This window comes from Struthio camelus, chromosome 13 (genome assembly GCF_040807025.1).
Source record: "Struthio camelus isolate bStrCam1 chromosome 13, bStrCam1.hap1, whole genome shotgun sequence".
Classification (NCBI taxonomy): domain Eukaryota; kingdom Metazoa; phylum Chordata; class Aves; order Struthioniformes; family Struthionidae; genus Struthio; species Struthio camelus.
The window spans coordinates 6,686,981-6,704,376 of NC_090954.1; the positions used below are offsets into that span (position 1 = coordinate 6,686,981).

The 17,396-nt window shown below is 43.6% G+C and overlaps 1 protein-coding gene across 1 annotated transcript in view; it reads right to left on the minus strand.

Moving 5' to 3' along the window:
* ADAMTS2 (ADAM metallopeptidase with thrombospondin type 1 motif 2) overlaps positions 1–17,396 on the minus strand; it is a 190,419-nt gene that overhangs the window by 113,443 nt on the left and 59,580 nt on the right. Inside the window, exon 3 of the mRNA XM_068959888.1 lies at positions 6,801–6,960. Coding sequence (XP_068815989.1) covers positions 6,801–6,960 — 160 coding nt within the window. The remainder of the gene's footprint in view (positions 1–6,800; positions 6,961–17,396) is intronic.

Genomic DNA, 17,396 nt, shown 5'->3' on the forward strand with positions numbered 1-17,396 from the left:
TCAAGTATGTATCGGAATCCCATTGAAGTCAGTTAAGTATTTGCTTAAAGTTAAGTGTGCACTTAAATGCTTCCCTAAAATCTATGTGGATCTCAAACTACTTAATAAGAACAGTGGGGTCAAATACAGCAACTGAGGCTCTTAACATAATAATATCCTCATGTTGCTATACCCCATGTTCAGCAACAGCTTATTAAAGGGACAATTGCAGTTTTTTGAAGTGCATCTAAGCCTGAGATGACAACACAGGAAACCGTAGCAGAGCCGGCCCATACTGCAGCATTTTGCTCCAGCTGCTCTCTGCTCCCCTTCCCAGCAGGAGCATCTCCATGCAGCACAGCACTGTGCACCTTGTCAACGCTTCCCCAGCAATTTTACTGTTATACACAATGACTTTTGCTACTGGTAAGACAAAACATCACTGCAGCAACTACAGCATTTGATGTCATGGAAAAGTAACTATGAGAAAGTACTTAATGTGTGCTCTACTGTTTTGAAAGCAACTTTTAGCATTTGGAAAAAGGAGACATTTTTTAATTAAAAGTAAAAATCCTTTGAAGCCTCAATACACTTTTCCAAACTGCTCAAAAGTTTGAAAAGCCCACCGCCGTAAAAGTAGCCCACGCAGCTTCACTGTGGTCCTGAAATGCACACACATCACCATGCATCTTTCATTACACGAGCACTTCCCCCACACAAAAGCACAGCAAAATTACCTTTCTCTGAGAAATGCTCAACTAGTATTCCCAAAAAATCCCAAAAAACAAAAACAAAAAATCCTCAAAACTGTTCAATTCTTTTTTTTTTCCTTCGGGTAAAGGAGAAACGACAGTTGCACAAGCTCAGTTTCCACAAGCATGGGATATGTTAGCTTTTTACCAGCAAGCGGGCTATGGCCCAGCTAAGGCCAGCGGCGTGGATAGGGCACACATCCACTACACTTTGGGTCTACGATAGAAAAATAAATCGACTCTGGAAAAAGGAGGCTATTCCTTCTATTTCACACCAACTGTATGTAGGAACAGTGTTCATTAGCATGCACCTAATTATCCAGATGATTTACTGCACAGTTTTGAAAGCAGAGCTCTGTAGATTTATCCAAAAGTTCCATACTAAAACTATTGCAAGAGCGATATTTGCCTGTGCTAGCAAAGACCTGCTTCATCAGCTACATCTGTGGTTAGGAAGGCTGACATCCACTGGCCCTCTCGAGAGACTCGGTTTTTTGTGAGTGCATAACCTCGTTTCTTATTCAAAAGTTGAATCACAACTAAATTCTCAATCTTTCTCTTCCCAGAAAAGCCCCATGAATCTGTAATATGAAATGCAGAGAAAATCAAGACAGGAGAAAGACAGATGTATTTATCATGCACAGATGATGTAGGAAGGAGACAAAAAATATTGTCATCAGTGCCTTACTAACTGCAAAATAAGGGAACAGTAATTAATCAGCAGGAATACACACTGAGAGGAAATATTGATTGAATTTGGAGAAACTTCAGTTTTCTGAAGGAACAGTTCCTCTGCAAAGGTAACAGCAAAGTTTCTGCAAATTAGACTGGCAACCAGCCAGACTGCAGCCAATCTGGGTGTCATTTCTGGCAATCCAGAAAGATACACAACAAATGCATCTTGGTTTCTAGAAAGTAATTTAAATACATTAGTAAATCAATGTCATTGACAGTTTGACGGGCTATGATGGAAGAGTCTTCCTCTGAAATATCATCTTTAAAACCTGCAAAGGTCTGTCAACTGACTTGTCATAACTTCACCATATATTTTACTTCTTCCATCTTTTCCAACAACTTGTAAGGCTTATTATTTCAGCTTAAATTGACATGGGTTTCTCCCTGGCTGAATTGGCCACCACCCCTGAGGACCCACTAATGTCCCACTGGTGTGAGGAGAAGGAAGTTTTTTTACGTCACAGAGAGGCAGAAGGTGCTAGTGACAGGACTCTCAAGCCGCTTTGCTTCAATGAAGTTTGCGTAGCTGTTCGGAAAGGTGAGCCAGTTGCCTTTATGGAGTAGAAGCAGCAACTTATCATTTCTGCCTTTCTACCTGACTACCGGGTGTTCGCGGCTGTGGGGATGGGAGTCACCCTCCCATCAAAGAAGAAACAGTGGCAGACATAAAGAAATACAGAAAGAAAAGGACCGTCTTTTGCCCCAAGAAATACAACACAGTGTCACACAAACTGATCACGTCTTTACGCACCAACGCAGTGTTGCTCTGAAGGCCTGGCCACAAGGATATCCCACATTACTGCAGGAAGGGGGCACAACTCTCCGAGAGGGGCCGTGAGCCGGTGCGTCCCGGCAGCCCGCGCGACGGTCCTGGTGGGACTTGTGTCATACGGGGCTGGGCCGTTCCCAGGGGTTTCCCCAGCAGGTAAAGGAAGAACAATCTGCCTGTTTTAAGCATATTTGGAGTTACCTTGCTGTCTTCCCCCACAATAAACTGCTCTTTGCTACGGTAATCGTTCATCTGCACAGTAAATAAAGCTGTCAACTAGAGCTGAGTTTCTGTTTCTCAGCAGTCAAGAAATACAATAAAACTCAGAGTGGCGTATTTAGACAGTGCTTTTGAGAGAGAAAGCCAACCTTCAGGAACTTTTAGCATAATTGTTTCCTGACAATGAATCACAACAACAGCCGTGATAATTCAGCTGGGGACATGCAATATAAAGTCTACAAGCCTGATATTCAGATTGCCCTTAGAAATAAAAATTAAGCTTTTTCATTTCTCAGACCTCATCATAACTACCGATTAAATACCTACCGTCTCTTTACTTAACATCTAAAGAACATCAGAGCAAAAAAACAGCTTCAAGAAAAGAAACGCTCCTTTAGCTTGCCTGTTTAATTCTGCTTCTGCTGCGGAGAAAGTTGTACTGTTGTCCAACGACGACTTATCTATGCAAGAAGGAATTCAACTGGAAATACGAAAATATTTTCAGCATGCTGTTTATTTTTATCTAGAGGAAGATAAATTATTATATGAGAGCAGTAAAAACATAGTCACTAGAAAAAAATAGGGCTTTTCCCACCATACCTGCAATACATCAACCAGTACATGAAAATACTTATCTTTCCAAAACAATTAGCCTACTTTTTAGTGAGCTCACACAGACTTCTGCAGTACTATTCCACTGTGCATTATTACTTGTCTCCGATATGACGCTTGAATTCCTCCAGGACATTAACAAATAACATTGTTTGAGAGAGCCAAAATAGGTAGAAATATTGTATTAAAGGATACTTGGAGCCCATGATTCTCACAAAGACCAGCTAACCCTACATCTATCAAAATACAACGATTCAGGCCATCCAAACAAGTATGTTCTTTTCCTGGTATTCTTTTCCTGATATTCTGACAGCGTTCTGCTGAAACTCAAAAGAAAACCTGACATCGTCTGAAATGCGAGTACAGCTCTGCCACTCTGCAGAGCCGCTCTCCCCTAGCGCATCCCCCTCCTGCAACCCAGCACGTCAGCAGAGCCTTCGCAAGGCAGACACAGACCACCTTCCCTGCAGTGCGCACGAGGTGGTTTTTGTGTGGTTTTGGTTTTTACGGAGGGAGTGAAATCCCAATTTCCCTTACTATAAACGCTAGAAACACTAGAAAACGCTAGAAAACCACTGCTCTCAAGCTCATCTCCCAGGACCAGTTAGCACCTAAAATTCCCTTCAAAGGTTGGGAAAACGCCTTGTCTTTCTTGTCTGTATTCATGCACCCTTCCAACTGGATGATGAGTCTTCCCGTTAGCTGCAGTTGCCTTTTGAGGCAGGTCCAGCCGCTCTTCTGCCTCACGCGCCCCTCTCCCGGGCCCCTGCTACATACGAGGACGGCCCAGCTCCTTCTGGCAAGGGTAAGGCCCAAGGCCTGAAATAATCCCGACTGACCCACCCGGCTCCAAGTTCAGGGAGCTTTTCCTTCCCCTCCGTCTCCCTGGGGAGGGAACAGCTCGTCCTGCTGGTTGTGAGAGACAGCCAGAGATAGGAGCGTTTAGGAGGAATTCATATTTGTCTATCCAGACCCGAACATTCAAAAATCATGACTCACGATCCCCTCCCAAATCATGGGATTAAATTAACGTATGATAGGATTTTCAAAGATGTTGTCTTCAAAATTATGGAATGCTATATACTTCATCTTATTCATTACTTTCTAATTGCTGAACACGCAAATATTTTCAAGCTTTTTTTCCTCAACAGTTACAAGAGCCAGAAGCTCACATAAGGGAAAAAAAAAAGTTATCACGTATTCATATGACTCCTGGAGGTTGGACCTTTAAAAATAAACCAAGTATTACAATTCATCACATGCAAATTTATGGGACTTGGCAACCATGCAAACGTCTCAAGGGATGATGGAAGAGGAGAGTGCTCTTGGTTAACCGTTCTCTTTTCGTTTTAATAGCTACAGCATGCTGAAAGTGCCCTGCTAAATATTTCCTAAGTAAGCCCATTGATTAATTTAAGAGTGTTATGGAAACATGCAGTACAGTGTGTTTATCAACTCCCAGTCGCTAAATATTTTGACATTTGTTAACCAAAACTAGATGCATTCTGGAAAAAGACAAACTGGAAAATAAAATTACAATTTTTGAAAACATGCCCTTTCCAAGCCTGTTGCGTAGAGCAAATCAGGAGCGGGAAGCCAGGTTTAACAAAAAATACAAGAGAACTGATCTGTTTTGGGGTGCCTGGTCTTTTGTCTTTGTTTAAGGTAAACAGAAGTCAGTGGAAAAAAACTGCACATTACACCGCTTTTTCCCCAAAGCAAAGAGTTATTTGTAGTCCATGTCACAAATCAAAAGAGGACGGATGGCGAGGACGATAACCACTCTCAGCATTTCTCCCCGATTTTAAAATTTGAAAGATGAAAAATTACAACTATTGCTACCTAAAACAGACGCCCGCCGTTCAAAACGAGGTCGGCGCCACGTCTCAGCGTGGCCCGCACGAAGACAGCTGCCCGTTTGCAAGCCCTGCTAATACGAACGCTTTTTAATTCCACGGCGCTGCCTGAGGGCTATTACTGTTTGGTGCCTTTGAACCAGAGCCTAAACAGCGCCGCGGTTCCCCGAGCGCATGGCACAGCGAGGCCTGGACGCGGCAGCAGCTGACGGTGGCTGGCATCACGCGCGGCACCGCGCCACGGCTCCGCCGTCGGTCCGTCCCCGCTCGCAGGCCCCGAGCGGCCGCGGCGGCAGCCAGCGCCGCGCGACGCTGCGCGGCGGGTAGGGCCTTGCGTTTCGCGGAGACGTTTGCAGGCGCCGCTGTCAGAGCCTTCCTCCCGCAGGTACCGCACGCCGATAACTGGAGCCGATCTAAAATTTATGCTTTTCTGTGTACCAGACTCCTACTCCTGAGGAATATTTACCAACCAGAAACAAAAATACTGCCATAAGGTGTGAATAAAATTAAGTCTCTTTTGTTTAAAAGGAAACACAGTGACTGGCTGATATTTTCCAACACTGCAATAATTTTATAAACATCTACTAAGAGAGCACCTTCCTTCTTATCGTTCTGGAAACGGGGAGGTTCGTCTTGCGTCCTTCAGACCCCTGCCTCCTTCCAGCGCTGCCCCAGGACGTGTACGAAACCAGCCAAAAAAACCCAACATTACGCTGCCGCACTCTCATAAGCCGTGGGTCGTAACCGATGGCCCAACTGGACAAAAGATCGGTGAACGCTACTGCTTGCCTCCTTTTCCCTCCCCGCTCCTACTTAAGCATTGTGAAATTTGCGTTAGTAACGTGGCCGTAATTTCACTGCCTAATCTCTGTGACTACGTGTTCTTCCAACCGGTTTCTGGGATTGCTATCTGCAGTTTTTACAACAGGTACCGTAATATTCTCTTTGTCTTTTGAAAGCGATAGTGACACATCAGAGAGATGGGAATTGCTGCGAAGATTTCTACAGAGGACGACCTAAAACACCGTATTATACTTAATAACATATCATACCACTGTGAGATAATGCTTCAAACTATTAGTGGCAAATGAGTCTGCAGTTTGGTACACGCACATGGCGTCAAAGTGCAACTGTTTTTGGTTTCCTCTCAAACCACCCCGTTAATCCCAGTGTTAATGTCAGCTGCCAGAACATCCGCTTACCAAGTCTGCATCCCTTATTCGTGCAGCTGAAAAGGTCCCACGAAGGTTAGCACGAAAACAGAGAATACTACACAGAAAGGCTGTTTACGTTTAGCTCCTGTTGTTCCATCACTGTCTACCACATATTAGGTTAAATGCAACACTCAAACACACAACTAAGTCAAGAGGAGGTTGGTGTCCACATTTGAACAGTTATTTTCCAGGTGGGATGAACTTCACCACAGTGAAGAATACGGACAACGAAAAGCCCGTGTACCACGTCAGCCTTGGTGCTCCGGCTGCAGCCTTCCAGCACAGCCGTTGCAAAGCCAGCACCGCTGCCTGTCCCCGGCGTGCCCAGGCACCTCCACGTTGCTGCTCCATCCACAGCCCTCTTCCCGACGTGGGTGCCCAGCTGGACACACCACCTTATGCTGGCTCCCTCTGGAGCCAAGGAAACACATTATCTGTACATTTAAAGCAGGACAGTTTTGGCATCCTGGAGAGGGCTTTGGCTGCTGCAATGCTTGTTTATCCCAGTCAGAATGTCCAGCTTCTCCCCTACCTTTCCATACACAGAGGGAGAAGAAGAGATTTTCATTCTCAAGGACACAGAAGCTAGAGATAGCAGAACGCATTGGCTACAGGCCTTTGGCTACACTTTACACATCAGCTGGCATTAACATCCCCGCCTTACCTTTATACTGGATATCTGTGCTCTCCATAGGAAACTGCTTCTTGGCAGCTGCTCTGCGATAGACCACGTGTGTCCTGCCTCCTCCTTCCTCCTCCTCCTGGGCCCCTTTCTCCAGAGGTTCAATGAAGAACTCGTCCTTGTCTGTGCGAATCATGCCAGCCTGGAGCGACAGGGCAGAGATCGAACATTTGGAGTTACTGCACATACAGCAGACGTTGTGAGTAAACAGTTACTATATGCTTAAGCACACTTTAGTGCTCTCTGGAGAGCAATTAGGATGCAGAGAGGAAACCAGGTGAATTCTTTATTAGAGCAAAACAAAGCATCCTTTCCCCAACTTGACAAGGAAGGACAAAGGCACAGCCCTGAACCAGAGGGACGTCTCCCAGAGCCAAGTGAGCAAGCATAGGTCTAACGCTGTCGAGGAAATAAAATTTGAATTAGAAACCAACTACAATGAAAGAGTTAATATGACCATAGTAGCTACTTGTCAGCAGATTGCTCCACCGTTTACTCTCTCTGCTAACTAAAGGATTGGTTCAGCACCATAAGCTGGTCCTGATGTACAGCTGTACAGTCCAAAAATGTAGAGTCAGCCTTTCTGTGCGGAGGCAAGATGGAAAAGTACGGTCTTACACACAGGCAAAGAGGCTTTGTGGTTATCTTCCCCTCGACACAAAGGGTTGCCCTGATAAAAAACTCTTTCAACGCTTAGCCAAAACTGGTTTAAAAAGGGTGTCATCAATGCATTCCTAAGGGATAAAAATTTAAGAATTCAGACTGGAACCAACATCCTGGTATGAAAAAACTGTGAAATTCGCACTTCTACAGAGCACCTCAACGGGATGTCATCGCAACGCTTCTCACTGTGCTCAGCGCTGCTTAACATAGCAGGAAAATCATCATAAAGCAGGAAAATTTTAACAAGTCTTTTCACCCTTTTCACGCAGGTGAAACAAACTGGGCACTTGAATCTCCTGCGCTTGTCTCCCCTGGCCATCCTGCCCCATTGGAGAAGTTTGCAATAGCCAGTAGTTGCCTTGCAGAACTGGTTGGCTTGAATCAATTTTTCTGAGTATGTTTGCACATCTGTGTTTGAGAACTTAAACTGATGAACTCTTATCCTGTAAACAGAAAGTCTTAATATTAACATGGAAGAAATTGTTTAAAGTATAAAGGAGAGAAGCCCCAAATGTAACTTTCAGAAGCTCCTTCATCACTCTCTTCTTTACTCCGCTGACACCAGAGCCTCCGGCCTTCGTGACAGGGCCAGGGAGAACGTCTCCACACTGTGCCACGCACTTTTTCCTGGTATCTGAGCTTCCAGGGGCCCCAGTTCGCTTCTGGGTGAAGTCGCACCTCGAGCGTTCAAGAGAATCTGTTTTGCTCCTTTGAACCCAGTATCCTCACTTGAAAGAAATCTGATCTGCATTCTCTTATCATATCCCAGTATTAAAGTTCTCATAGGCATATTTTTCTCCTATAAGCAGCAAAATGCATTTCTACTGCTATAAATACAGTATGTTCTTTGGTTCCCTCCTTGGAAAAATGTCAGGTTCATTTGTCATGTCTTAACTTACATTAGGCAAGATTTCCCGTCCCAGATTTCATATATATAATGTATACAACAACAGATTGAAGGGGAAGGATTAAAGAAGCAAAATTATATCAAAGCAGTTTAAACTGCCTGTACAGAGAGGAAACTGTATTTGAAATCTTGTCTTGATATTTTTTTTTTATCTAATTTAGATTCTACATCAGACACAAAGGTGAGACAGGCTCAGCAACTCAAGGAAGCTAAGACAACCAAGAAAATAAGTGCCAAAACCAGAAAGACAACAACTGATCTGCTACTGTAAAAAGGAATACATAAAAATTTCAAAATTAATGTTACTCTCCTTTTAATATATATTGCAGTTGCATGCACACACCCATATCTTGTCTGGATATTAGATACTATATCCAGAAATTTAAAAAAATGTGTATGAGAAATGCACAACTAAAGATGGAGAAATTGCGAGCATTTGCATGCTCAGCTGCACCAATACGATGCACAGGCCGTACATAAGCCCAGGAGGAATACAGACAGAGCCTGACTGCCATACGAAAAAAGACTGTGATTTTGCTTTGTGCAAGTAAGTTATACGATTGCACGCATGCTCATACCTATTTCTGGATTTCTTAAACCTGCTGGTAACCGAGCGACTAACACTGGATCTCAATTGTTCACGCACACTTAAAATGCAGCCCGTTCCCCAGGATCCTGGGGGAAATGCTGCTGCTGTCTTGTACACAGCAGGGTGCAGTGATGGGCATTTAGAGGAATTTAAACCTTCTAAGAAAATTAACAGATAGGCAAGTTTTACAAGCAGTAGCTGAACTGATCAGACAGAAGAACAATTTTTGTAAGTGAACTTTAGCTTCCAGTGCATGGTGGTCTGTTGGAAAAGAAAACATGTTCAGATTGAAGACTTCCCCTGAGAAAACGAAGACCCCCTGGGACAGACTACAGGCTAACCAGAGGAGATGCCTGAGGGCTGGCTCCCAGTACGTGAAATCAGTGGTCAAACCCCGACACTGCTTGCAGATCACTGTGCCTGCTGCTGGCCCTTTTGTATGCAGGGGGATTCATGCAGTACGTTTTATCATAAAATACGTTAATTCGCCTCCGTAGGCCACTAATGGCTACGGCACAACCACAATGCAGAGAAAGGAAAAGCCCCTTCCTGCGTTATGTTCTTCAGTGACTTTTTTATTAAGATAAAACACAGATCCTGAACACTGCCAAATAACGGGCCATACATCAGGTCTATACAGCCCCATGAGTGAATCCTCCCTAATCCTGCTGGAGTGCAAAAAGGAAGAAAATTAACCTTCAAAAACATGGCTGAATATTTCTTTTTTCATTTTAATCTCGGCCTGTGACGTAAGGAGACATAACTGCATTACGCTGCCGTTTCTCTTTTTCTTTAGTCTCCAGAAACATATTAATTATTTTTTGGTCAGAAATATTAGGAAAGAATTAGTGTAACCCTGAACTGTAAAAGAATGACATATTTTTATATATTCTATATCCTGCGTAGTCTTTTAATTAGTGAACACATTCTCACGTCCTGAACCAAACTATGTTTTCTGATTTTATTTCAGTTTAAGACTTTGAGAAGAAAACACATTTAGACTGCAAGGCAGAGTTCCTAGAGAAATCCACAGTTCAAGCCATCTGCCTAATAATATACGCGCAGTTATAAAAGATTCATTAAAAAATACGTGGGGCTCCTGACTGTCTCCACCACACACTTCCTCACTGCTTCGAGCGAGACATTTAACCTCTCTGCTTCCATTTCTCCATCTGTGACTAGGCATAACAACAATCTTCTAGGAGAATTACGAGGGCCGATTTGTTATTTTTTTGCCAAACGCTCTGGACTTGAAAAGCTCAGTATGAATTGCCAAATGCTTTTTTCCTGATATTGCTCTGAACATCCCAAAAAGCCCCACCAGGAAAAGGAGATGGCTGTCAGCCATCAGCTGAACCCCAGCACCGTGCACAGCCGAGCAGGCGGTGCGAAGGTCCGAGAGGCAGCTGGAGAGCAGCATGGCTCTGCCCATGCCCATTACTCGACCGGTCCCATTCTTATCCTCTGACTCTTTGACGCTTGTGCCAGGCCGTCATGCCAAGACCATGACTGTTGGACGACCTCCAAGTCTACGATGACAAGAGAGAGCATTAAAGCTGCTGCAATTTCCTCGAGAATACCTCTAGATGACTAAAACAGAAAGGCCATATTCTTTGGAGCCAATTTGTGCTTTCTCTTCTACAAAGGTTAGACTAGAAAGACTTCAGAAATTCCTGGGACACCTCTGGATATTACCCCAGGGTATAGGAAAGCAGAATTAAGCCTTTCAGTTACCAGTTTCCCAAGTTTTGGGAAATGGAGGAGCAGGAGCTGCTTTCATAAACTAAGAGCTCAAAACTACTAGTAGTCGCGGTTCTGTAGTCTATGCAGTATGTAGCCCATGCCGGGACTCCTGTCTATACAAGAGTTATGGACAAGCAGTGCCTGCCCTGCACTACCCTCCTGCAGCTGCACACGCGCTGTGCAACTCAGGACTAAACGCGGGCCTGAGCATCTGTCGTGGAAAGCACTTTGCGTTCTGGAAAAAAGGCTGAGCTCTTACCTCTTCCCTCCTCTTCTGGGAAAGATAAACTGAAACTAAAGGGAATATGGCTAAATAACGATGGCAACAATGACTGTTCTGTGACTAATAAAAATACAAATTAATTGAAAATGCATTTGCCTTTGGAATTCACCAAACTGTAGCAGAGTCTGTAATCTCCCACTATTTCCCCAGGCAGGACATCCCCAGGCCCTCCTTCCAGGGATTTTTAGATCCCAACTGCAAATTACTCAAGTCAAGCACTGCTTTGCACTCATTAATATGCATTAAAGAGCAGAGCAGAAAATGACACTTAATCAAAAGGAAACTGCAGTTCAGAGAATCAAAACCTCTGCTAAGGTTAGCAAGTCAGTTATTCAGAAGTGAAAGTCACATAGGAAAAATTTCACAAGGATGACAGACAGTGACTGTCCTGTCTAATTAAGAAAAGAATTACATTGATAAACCACAAACGTGTCCATTCAAATACACAGGGCTCGAGTTTAGAGCTCCACTATCTTTTGGGGGGTATAAGGCTGCCCTGCATCTCTGGAGACCTGCCAGGCTTTCAGGGACCACGGGATCTACAAATACCCGTAACTGCATCAGCCACCTGGACCATTCCTCCTCGTACTCCTCTGTGCTCCCCATCCATCCCCAACGCACCCTCTCTGCTCTCCCTTGCCCCGCACCCTGGCCACTTACCTTCACTGCAGGGAGACCTAGAAGTAAACAAACACTCAACATCTATCTGCATGCTAAATTGCAGCTAGCATAGTATACAAAATCACTGCTTTCCTCCCTATTTTTATGATATAAACCGGCAGGTTGTCTGGGGTCTTGGAAATTCATCTTGGATTTTCCAAAGCCAATAGATTTCTGGCTAATTTACTTCCAATTTGGTAGAAAAAATATAGTTTCAAAACTTGGAACATGATGTGTCTTTGTCTAAGCAAATGTACAGGAAAGAAAATGGGCAAAACTGGAGCTGGAGTAGTAAATATGCTGCAACTTAAAAGAGACAATGCACACTTAAAACTCCTCTCTTTCCCAAGATTAGGCCTCTACAACAGATGTAACAAATGTCTAAAATGTGAGAAACTCCATAAATAAGTGCTTTTTCCCCATTTCAAAGGCCAAACAAGTGATTAAGTGCCTCTCTCACTGAACTCCAATGTAACTGTACCATAAAACAACAAATGCTCTGGAAGTCACAAATGCCTGCACTAACGATTGCAACAGCGGCTGCAGGAGAGCAGTAATACATGTTTCTCATATGTAGCAGCGAGAGGGGGTTCATGGTGTCTCAAAATTGGATCGTGACACGGTGGCAAAGTTGGTTTTTCAGCTAAAGGGGCCCAAGGACTGGCAGAGGGATCGCAGGAGTTTCGGAGCTGTGGGTGGGAGAGGAGAGGTCATCAGTGCGGACTCCGCAGGGTGCAACCCCACATCGCCGCCGGCCAGCACCCCACAGGTCCCCACCTTCTACAGCATGCACAGAGAGAGCAGGCTGTAATCCTAAAAAATCTGCCATTTGTAATTTTGGGGATTCCTCCAAAGCTAAAATGACAGGTCTGTAAGCAGACAGGACAAGAACTGAGCTCCTCCTAGTCATGTCCCTCTCTACCACTCTGGCTTTACAAGACAAGGCCACTCTAGCGTCTCATCACCATCCCCAGCTTTGGGCTTTCTGTCCAAGGTAAGACATTAGTTGCATCCACCACGATGGAGACCTCCTCTCCAGCCCAGGAGACCAGCGCTGGAGAGCTCAGCTGAAAACCGAGGCTGCTTCTCTAGTCTCCTCAACATCCCCAACCCCTCTCACATTTCCGAAGGCATTCTTTAAAAGTTTCATTTGACAGAAAAACTGCTTCACATATTTAGAATCTACAGAAATCTCGAGGTTTTACAGCTTTAGCTCCTATAGCTAATTAAATGTCTCGCTGGCTCTGCACTCAGTGAGTGACTTAATTGTCTCCTCATTCCCATTCCCGTCACAGCTCCCTGTTCCAGGCTGTAATGAAGTAACCCGGCTAGCTGCCGCTGCGGCGTCGGGACTCCAGAGCTTCAGCCCAGCCTCTAACTGCAAGTTTAATTAATGTTCATTTTCTTCCTCATTAGTACAGCTTTACAAAATTTCTTATTGCCATATAAAGGCAGATTTACTTCCCAATCTCCAAGCATGGCACAGAAAGGAAGCTAAAATTAAATGTGAACAAACCTGAAACTAATAAAAAAAAAAATTCCAAGTGTCTGCTTAGTTAACTAAATTGGTAACCTACAAAACCTGTTTCAGAAAGTCTTAGAAGCAGGATTTCTGTAAATAGAAAGATCTCTAGTTTTTGGAATATTTGGTTCTGAAAAATGCTGAAAAATATCTGCACAATGTACCTGTGCATGAGCAAACTCTAAATACAGTCCTGAATTTCGGGCTATTTTACAGATTTGAAAAATAACAACTAATGGAAAATATGCCATCTTACTTCCTGAGACCAAGGGGGCATTCAGGCTATCTGATATGTAGCCGCACTGCTCGAGCAAGGAGCCTGTAGTCCCTACGATGTTAATGAAGCCTCCAGAGAGGAGTTTGCAATATGGGACCCTCCCACCAGCAGATATTCCATAGCTAATTTGAAAATACTTATATTTGCATGACAGCAGATTGGACAAGGTCTTATTCTACTTTTATATAAGTATGCCTGGGTCCTAAACAGACATGATTGCTATATCTTTGACTAAACCTGACACCAAAATAGCACTTTCAGCAGAGAATTTTTAAACAACTTACACATCTTATCTGTATTTATGATTCTCCTCTAGGTCTTAGAGCCACAGGAATGTGGCTTTCCCCAGACAGCAACAGATGGGTCCTCCCAACACTGAAGTGAAGTACAGAAATATTATTAGTGCAGCTACATTAGAATGGGACTCGGTGCCTAAAAGGATCATATCATTGGATCGAGATCCCCCCAGAAGTCTGTGCTATAACTAACGACATAACACAGATCTAAACTCATCCCTGCCCACATGGGATTTCTTAACATTTTCAGTCCTGCAATGTATTTATTTTCAACCAGAAAATACATTGATTCAGGAATAGACCAGCTTGGCATTTTATTTCCATTTAGCTTCATTCATATAAGTAACAACGCAAAAAAGCTTCTTATGCATTTGTTTCTTTGAGAACACCTCTTCAACTGTTGAAGGCACAGCGCAGTAAGATTAGTTTGGTACTGCAAATCCAGTTTTCTTTGAAGTGAATGTAGATACTACCGGAATTGCATCAAGAATTTGAAACATGTTGCCACTTACTGCGCTCTGTGCTGCCACCGCCCTAAAGCTACACTGATTTTTTTCAGTCCCAGGCTGGATGGGGAAAGAGGGAAGGAGAAAGTTTCTAACTGAACATACATATTTTTCTCACTGTCAGCCTGAAAAGAATATTTTTCAGCTTCTTTCAGATCATTTTAGTAGTCATGTTGCTTTATTTACACATTTTCTGAAATAATTAAGGGGTAAAATAATTATGTATACAAACAGGAATTAGATGGATAGATAGACTGACCAACAGATAGAGAGGCAGAGCCTGCTGGGTAATGTCATGCAAGCTGTATGCTCCTTCATTCCCCTGTTTATCATCTGCAGAATGAGGATAAGGTCACATTTTTAATGCACTTTGAGATCTTCTAATGAAAAACAGCATACAAGAGCTATTTGTATTAGGAGTGCTTTCACGGCAGTCTACTTTCCCGCATTCCTTGTGGCACAAAGAAGAAAGATTATCCACCCATTCACGCATCCATCCAAGTCCTCCTTGTCTATATACTTCCTCTGTTACCAAAAATAAAGTTTTGGCCATGCAACCCAGGTGAGTCACTGCCCACCTGCTAGTAGGAGGGAGACAAATTTTCAGCTGATATAGCCCAAAGTTAACAGAACTGCATTAGTTTATAGCAGATGAAAATCTGGACCCAAATCTTGCATTTATCTAGCGTAACTCATTTTAGAAACTCCCAAGGGGGTTTCTTGTGGTTTTTGAAGAGACACAAGAGTGAGACAGACTGTGTCTCATTCTCACTGAGCCATCAAGAAAACAGACACAATTAAAGAGATTTCATAAAGCAATAGCAGCAGATTTGGAGACAGAACACAAGTGTCCTGGCCACAGGGCCTTGCTTCCACCACTTGAAAATACTAACAAAGTTGCTTTCACAATCCTGTCGTTACAAGAAAATTACCAAATTTTCAGCTCTGCCACTCAGTGCCCCGCGATAGGTGGCGGCGGCGGCAGCAGCGGCGGCGGCAGCAGCGGCGGCGGCAGCAGCGGCGGCGGCAGCAGCAGCACAGGCAGGCTGGGGATGTCCCCCTGCGGACACGGCTCCTCCGCAGGCCTCCTGCCTCTGTCACCCACGACCCGCTCCTTTTACCCTGAGAGCTGCTCACCCTTGAGTTTAGGTAGAGTCTAAGGGGTAAATTTCATTTTCAAAAGGTTTAGGTAACACATGTAAAAACATGGTTTTCTGCAAAACAATGTGTTGCAAACACAGAAATACAGTCTGCAAAACTCTCACAGGGCCTTCGGAGTGGGCAGAGTCCGAGTCAAGTGGGAGCATTTTGAAAAATCTCTAATTTTCAGGTCCACAAGCCTGTGTAATTCCAAACAGGAGAGGGATAAGTTATTAAATAGCTGTTAAGAATGAAAATGATAAATGCAGCAGAACTTGCAGCCTCGGGGGACTGTAGACTTGATTGCTGCTGTTGCAAGCAGGGCACAGTCATCGCAGTTCCCTGCAATCCAGTGCCTCAATTTTTCAACTTTTCAGGGAGGAAAAGTATAAACATCAAGTCTATGAGTTTGCTAACAGCAAGATCCAAAAGGATTAACTTTACCCAATTCTAACACAAGGAACCATTTGGAACAAAGCATTTCTGAGGTCACTTTGGCAAAACGCATTGCTGAGTTCTAGTCTCTGCAGTAAAAATAAACTGACATTCTGCAAAAAAACAAAACCAGTCTGACTGGAAAGCTCTTCTACTCTAATTCTCATAAAATGGGATGGTTGCTACACAAGTTTCTCTTCAAATATGTATTTGCTTAAGGCACAAATCACCACCCACAGAAGTCAACGGGTGTCACATTCATAAATCTCAAGGCCAGGCTTCATAAATGGATTCATAAATATTAAAGCAGTTTAGCCTGACCTTGTATATATGACAGGCCAAAGACTTGCACCAAAGCATCACCGCAGCTGCCCAACAACAATCTTCTTCCTCAATTCAGCAGGAGCTGGATCAGATCTATTAGTGGCTAGGAAACAGAGTCTAGGTCTTTGCTATGGTAAACAGGATAAAAGAATCCAGACCATTCACTCTTGTTGCAGACAGTATTTGGAGAAGAGGATTTACCATACTAAAATCAACTTTAATATAGTAAATTCATCTAGGTTGAAATTTAACATTTAAAATAATTAAAATTTAATGTTTACAAATAATAGAAAGCCCAAATCTTCCCTTTAGAGGATGTCACTGCACCAACATGTCATATACCAGATGAGCATCTGACCCGCAGAGTGCAAATGCCGGAGCAGCACAGGCCAGCTGAGGCCTCGGCTGCTCAAGTCATATCTTCCTCTTCTTCCTCTTCCTCCTCCATCTCAGCTATGCTTTCCTCCTTCTCTCACAGCACCCCCTGTGCCCATACAACCACCCAGAAGGCAGGTTCAGGAAACTCATGCAAAAATCAACATCCTCTGAGGGTCTCCCTGGCCCTGCAACTTCAGACATTAGCTCCTCCAGTGAGAGCAAGACCCCCAGCGGGTGTAAAAATCTCACCTAGGAGAGAGCATTTTCCACCCACTTTGCATTGTGCTGAGCAACAGCACAAAACGCAAATGAAGCCTAGAGGCCAGTGGTAACCTTGGAGGTTACTTACGGCTTAGAAGTCAGATGGAGCCCCGCTCTGCTAAATACTGCTTTGACTTAACCTGGATACCCGTAAGGGCAAGGGGAAACAAAAGCACCAAAAGTTTGCTCCACCTAGGACTTGTTTTCCTTTCCATATTCTAGAGAGAGGCTTGTTTTAACCTTCCTTCTCTTACCCTAAATAGGAGGAATGAACCTGGAATGGAGTTATCCAAATGAGAGCATGAAAACCTAATGAGAGATGAGCCTTCAATTTTATACTGAGCTCAGTTGTAGACTCCCAATACAAGATGTCAACAAAGTGCAAGATTCAGTACAGGAACTAAAATAATTAATCCCTGGAGGAAGAGACTTATTAAGGAGGATTAAATCAAAGAATTAATGTGCACTCCTTGTCTATATGACAAAGAGGAAGGAAGGCATATGATTACTCTCCAGCTAAAGCATAGAGAAAATAAGAATTGTTGATAGATAGAGAAAAACTGGGATATATTAAGAAACCAAAAAAAAAAAAAA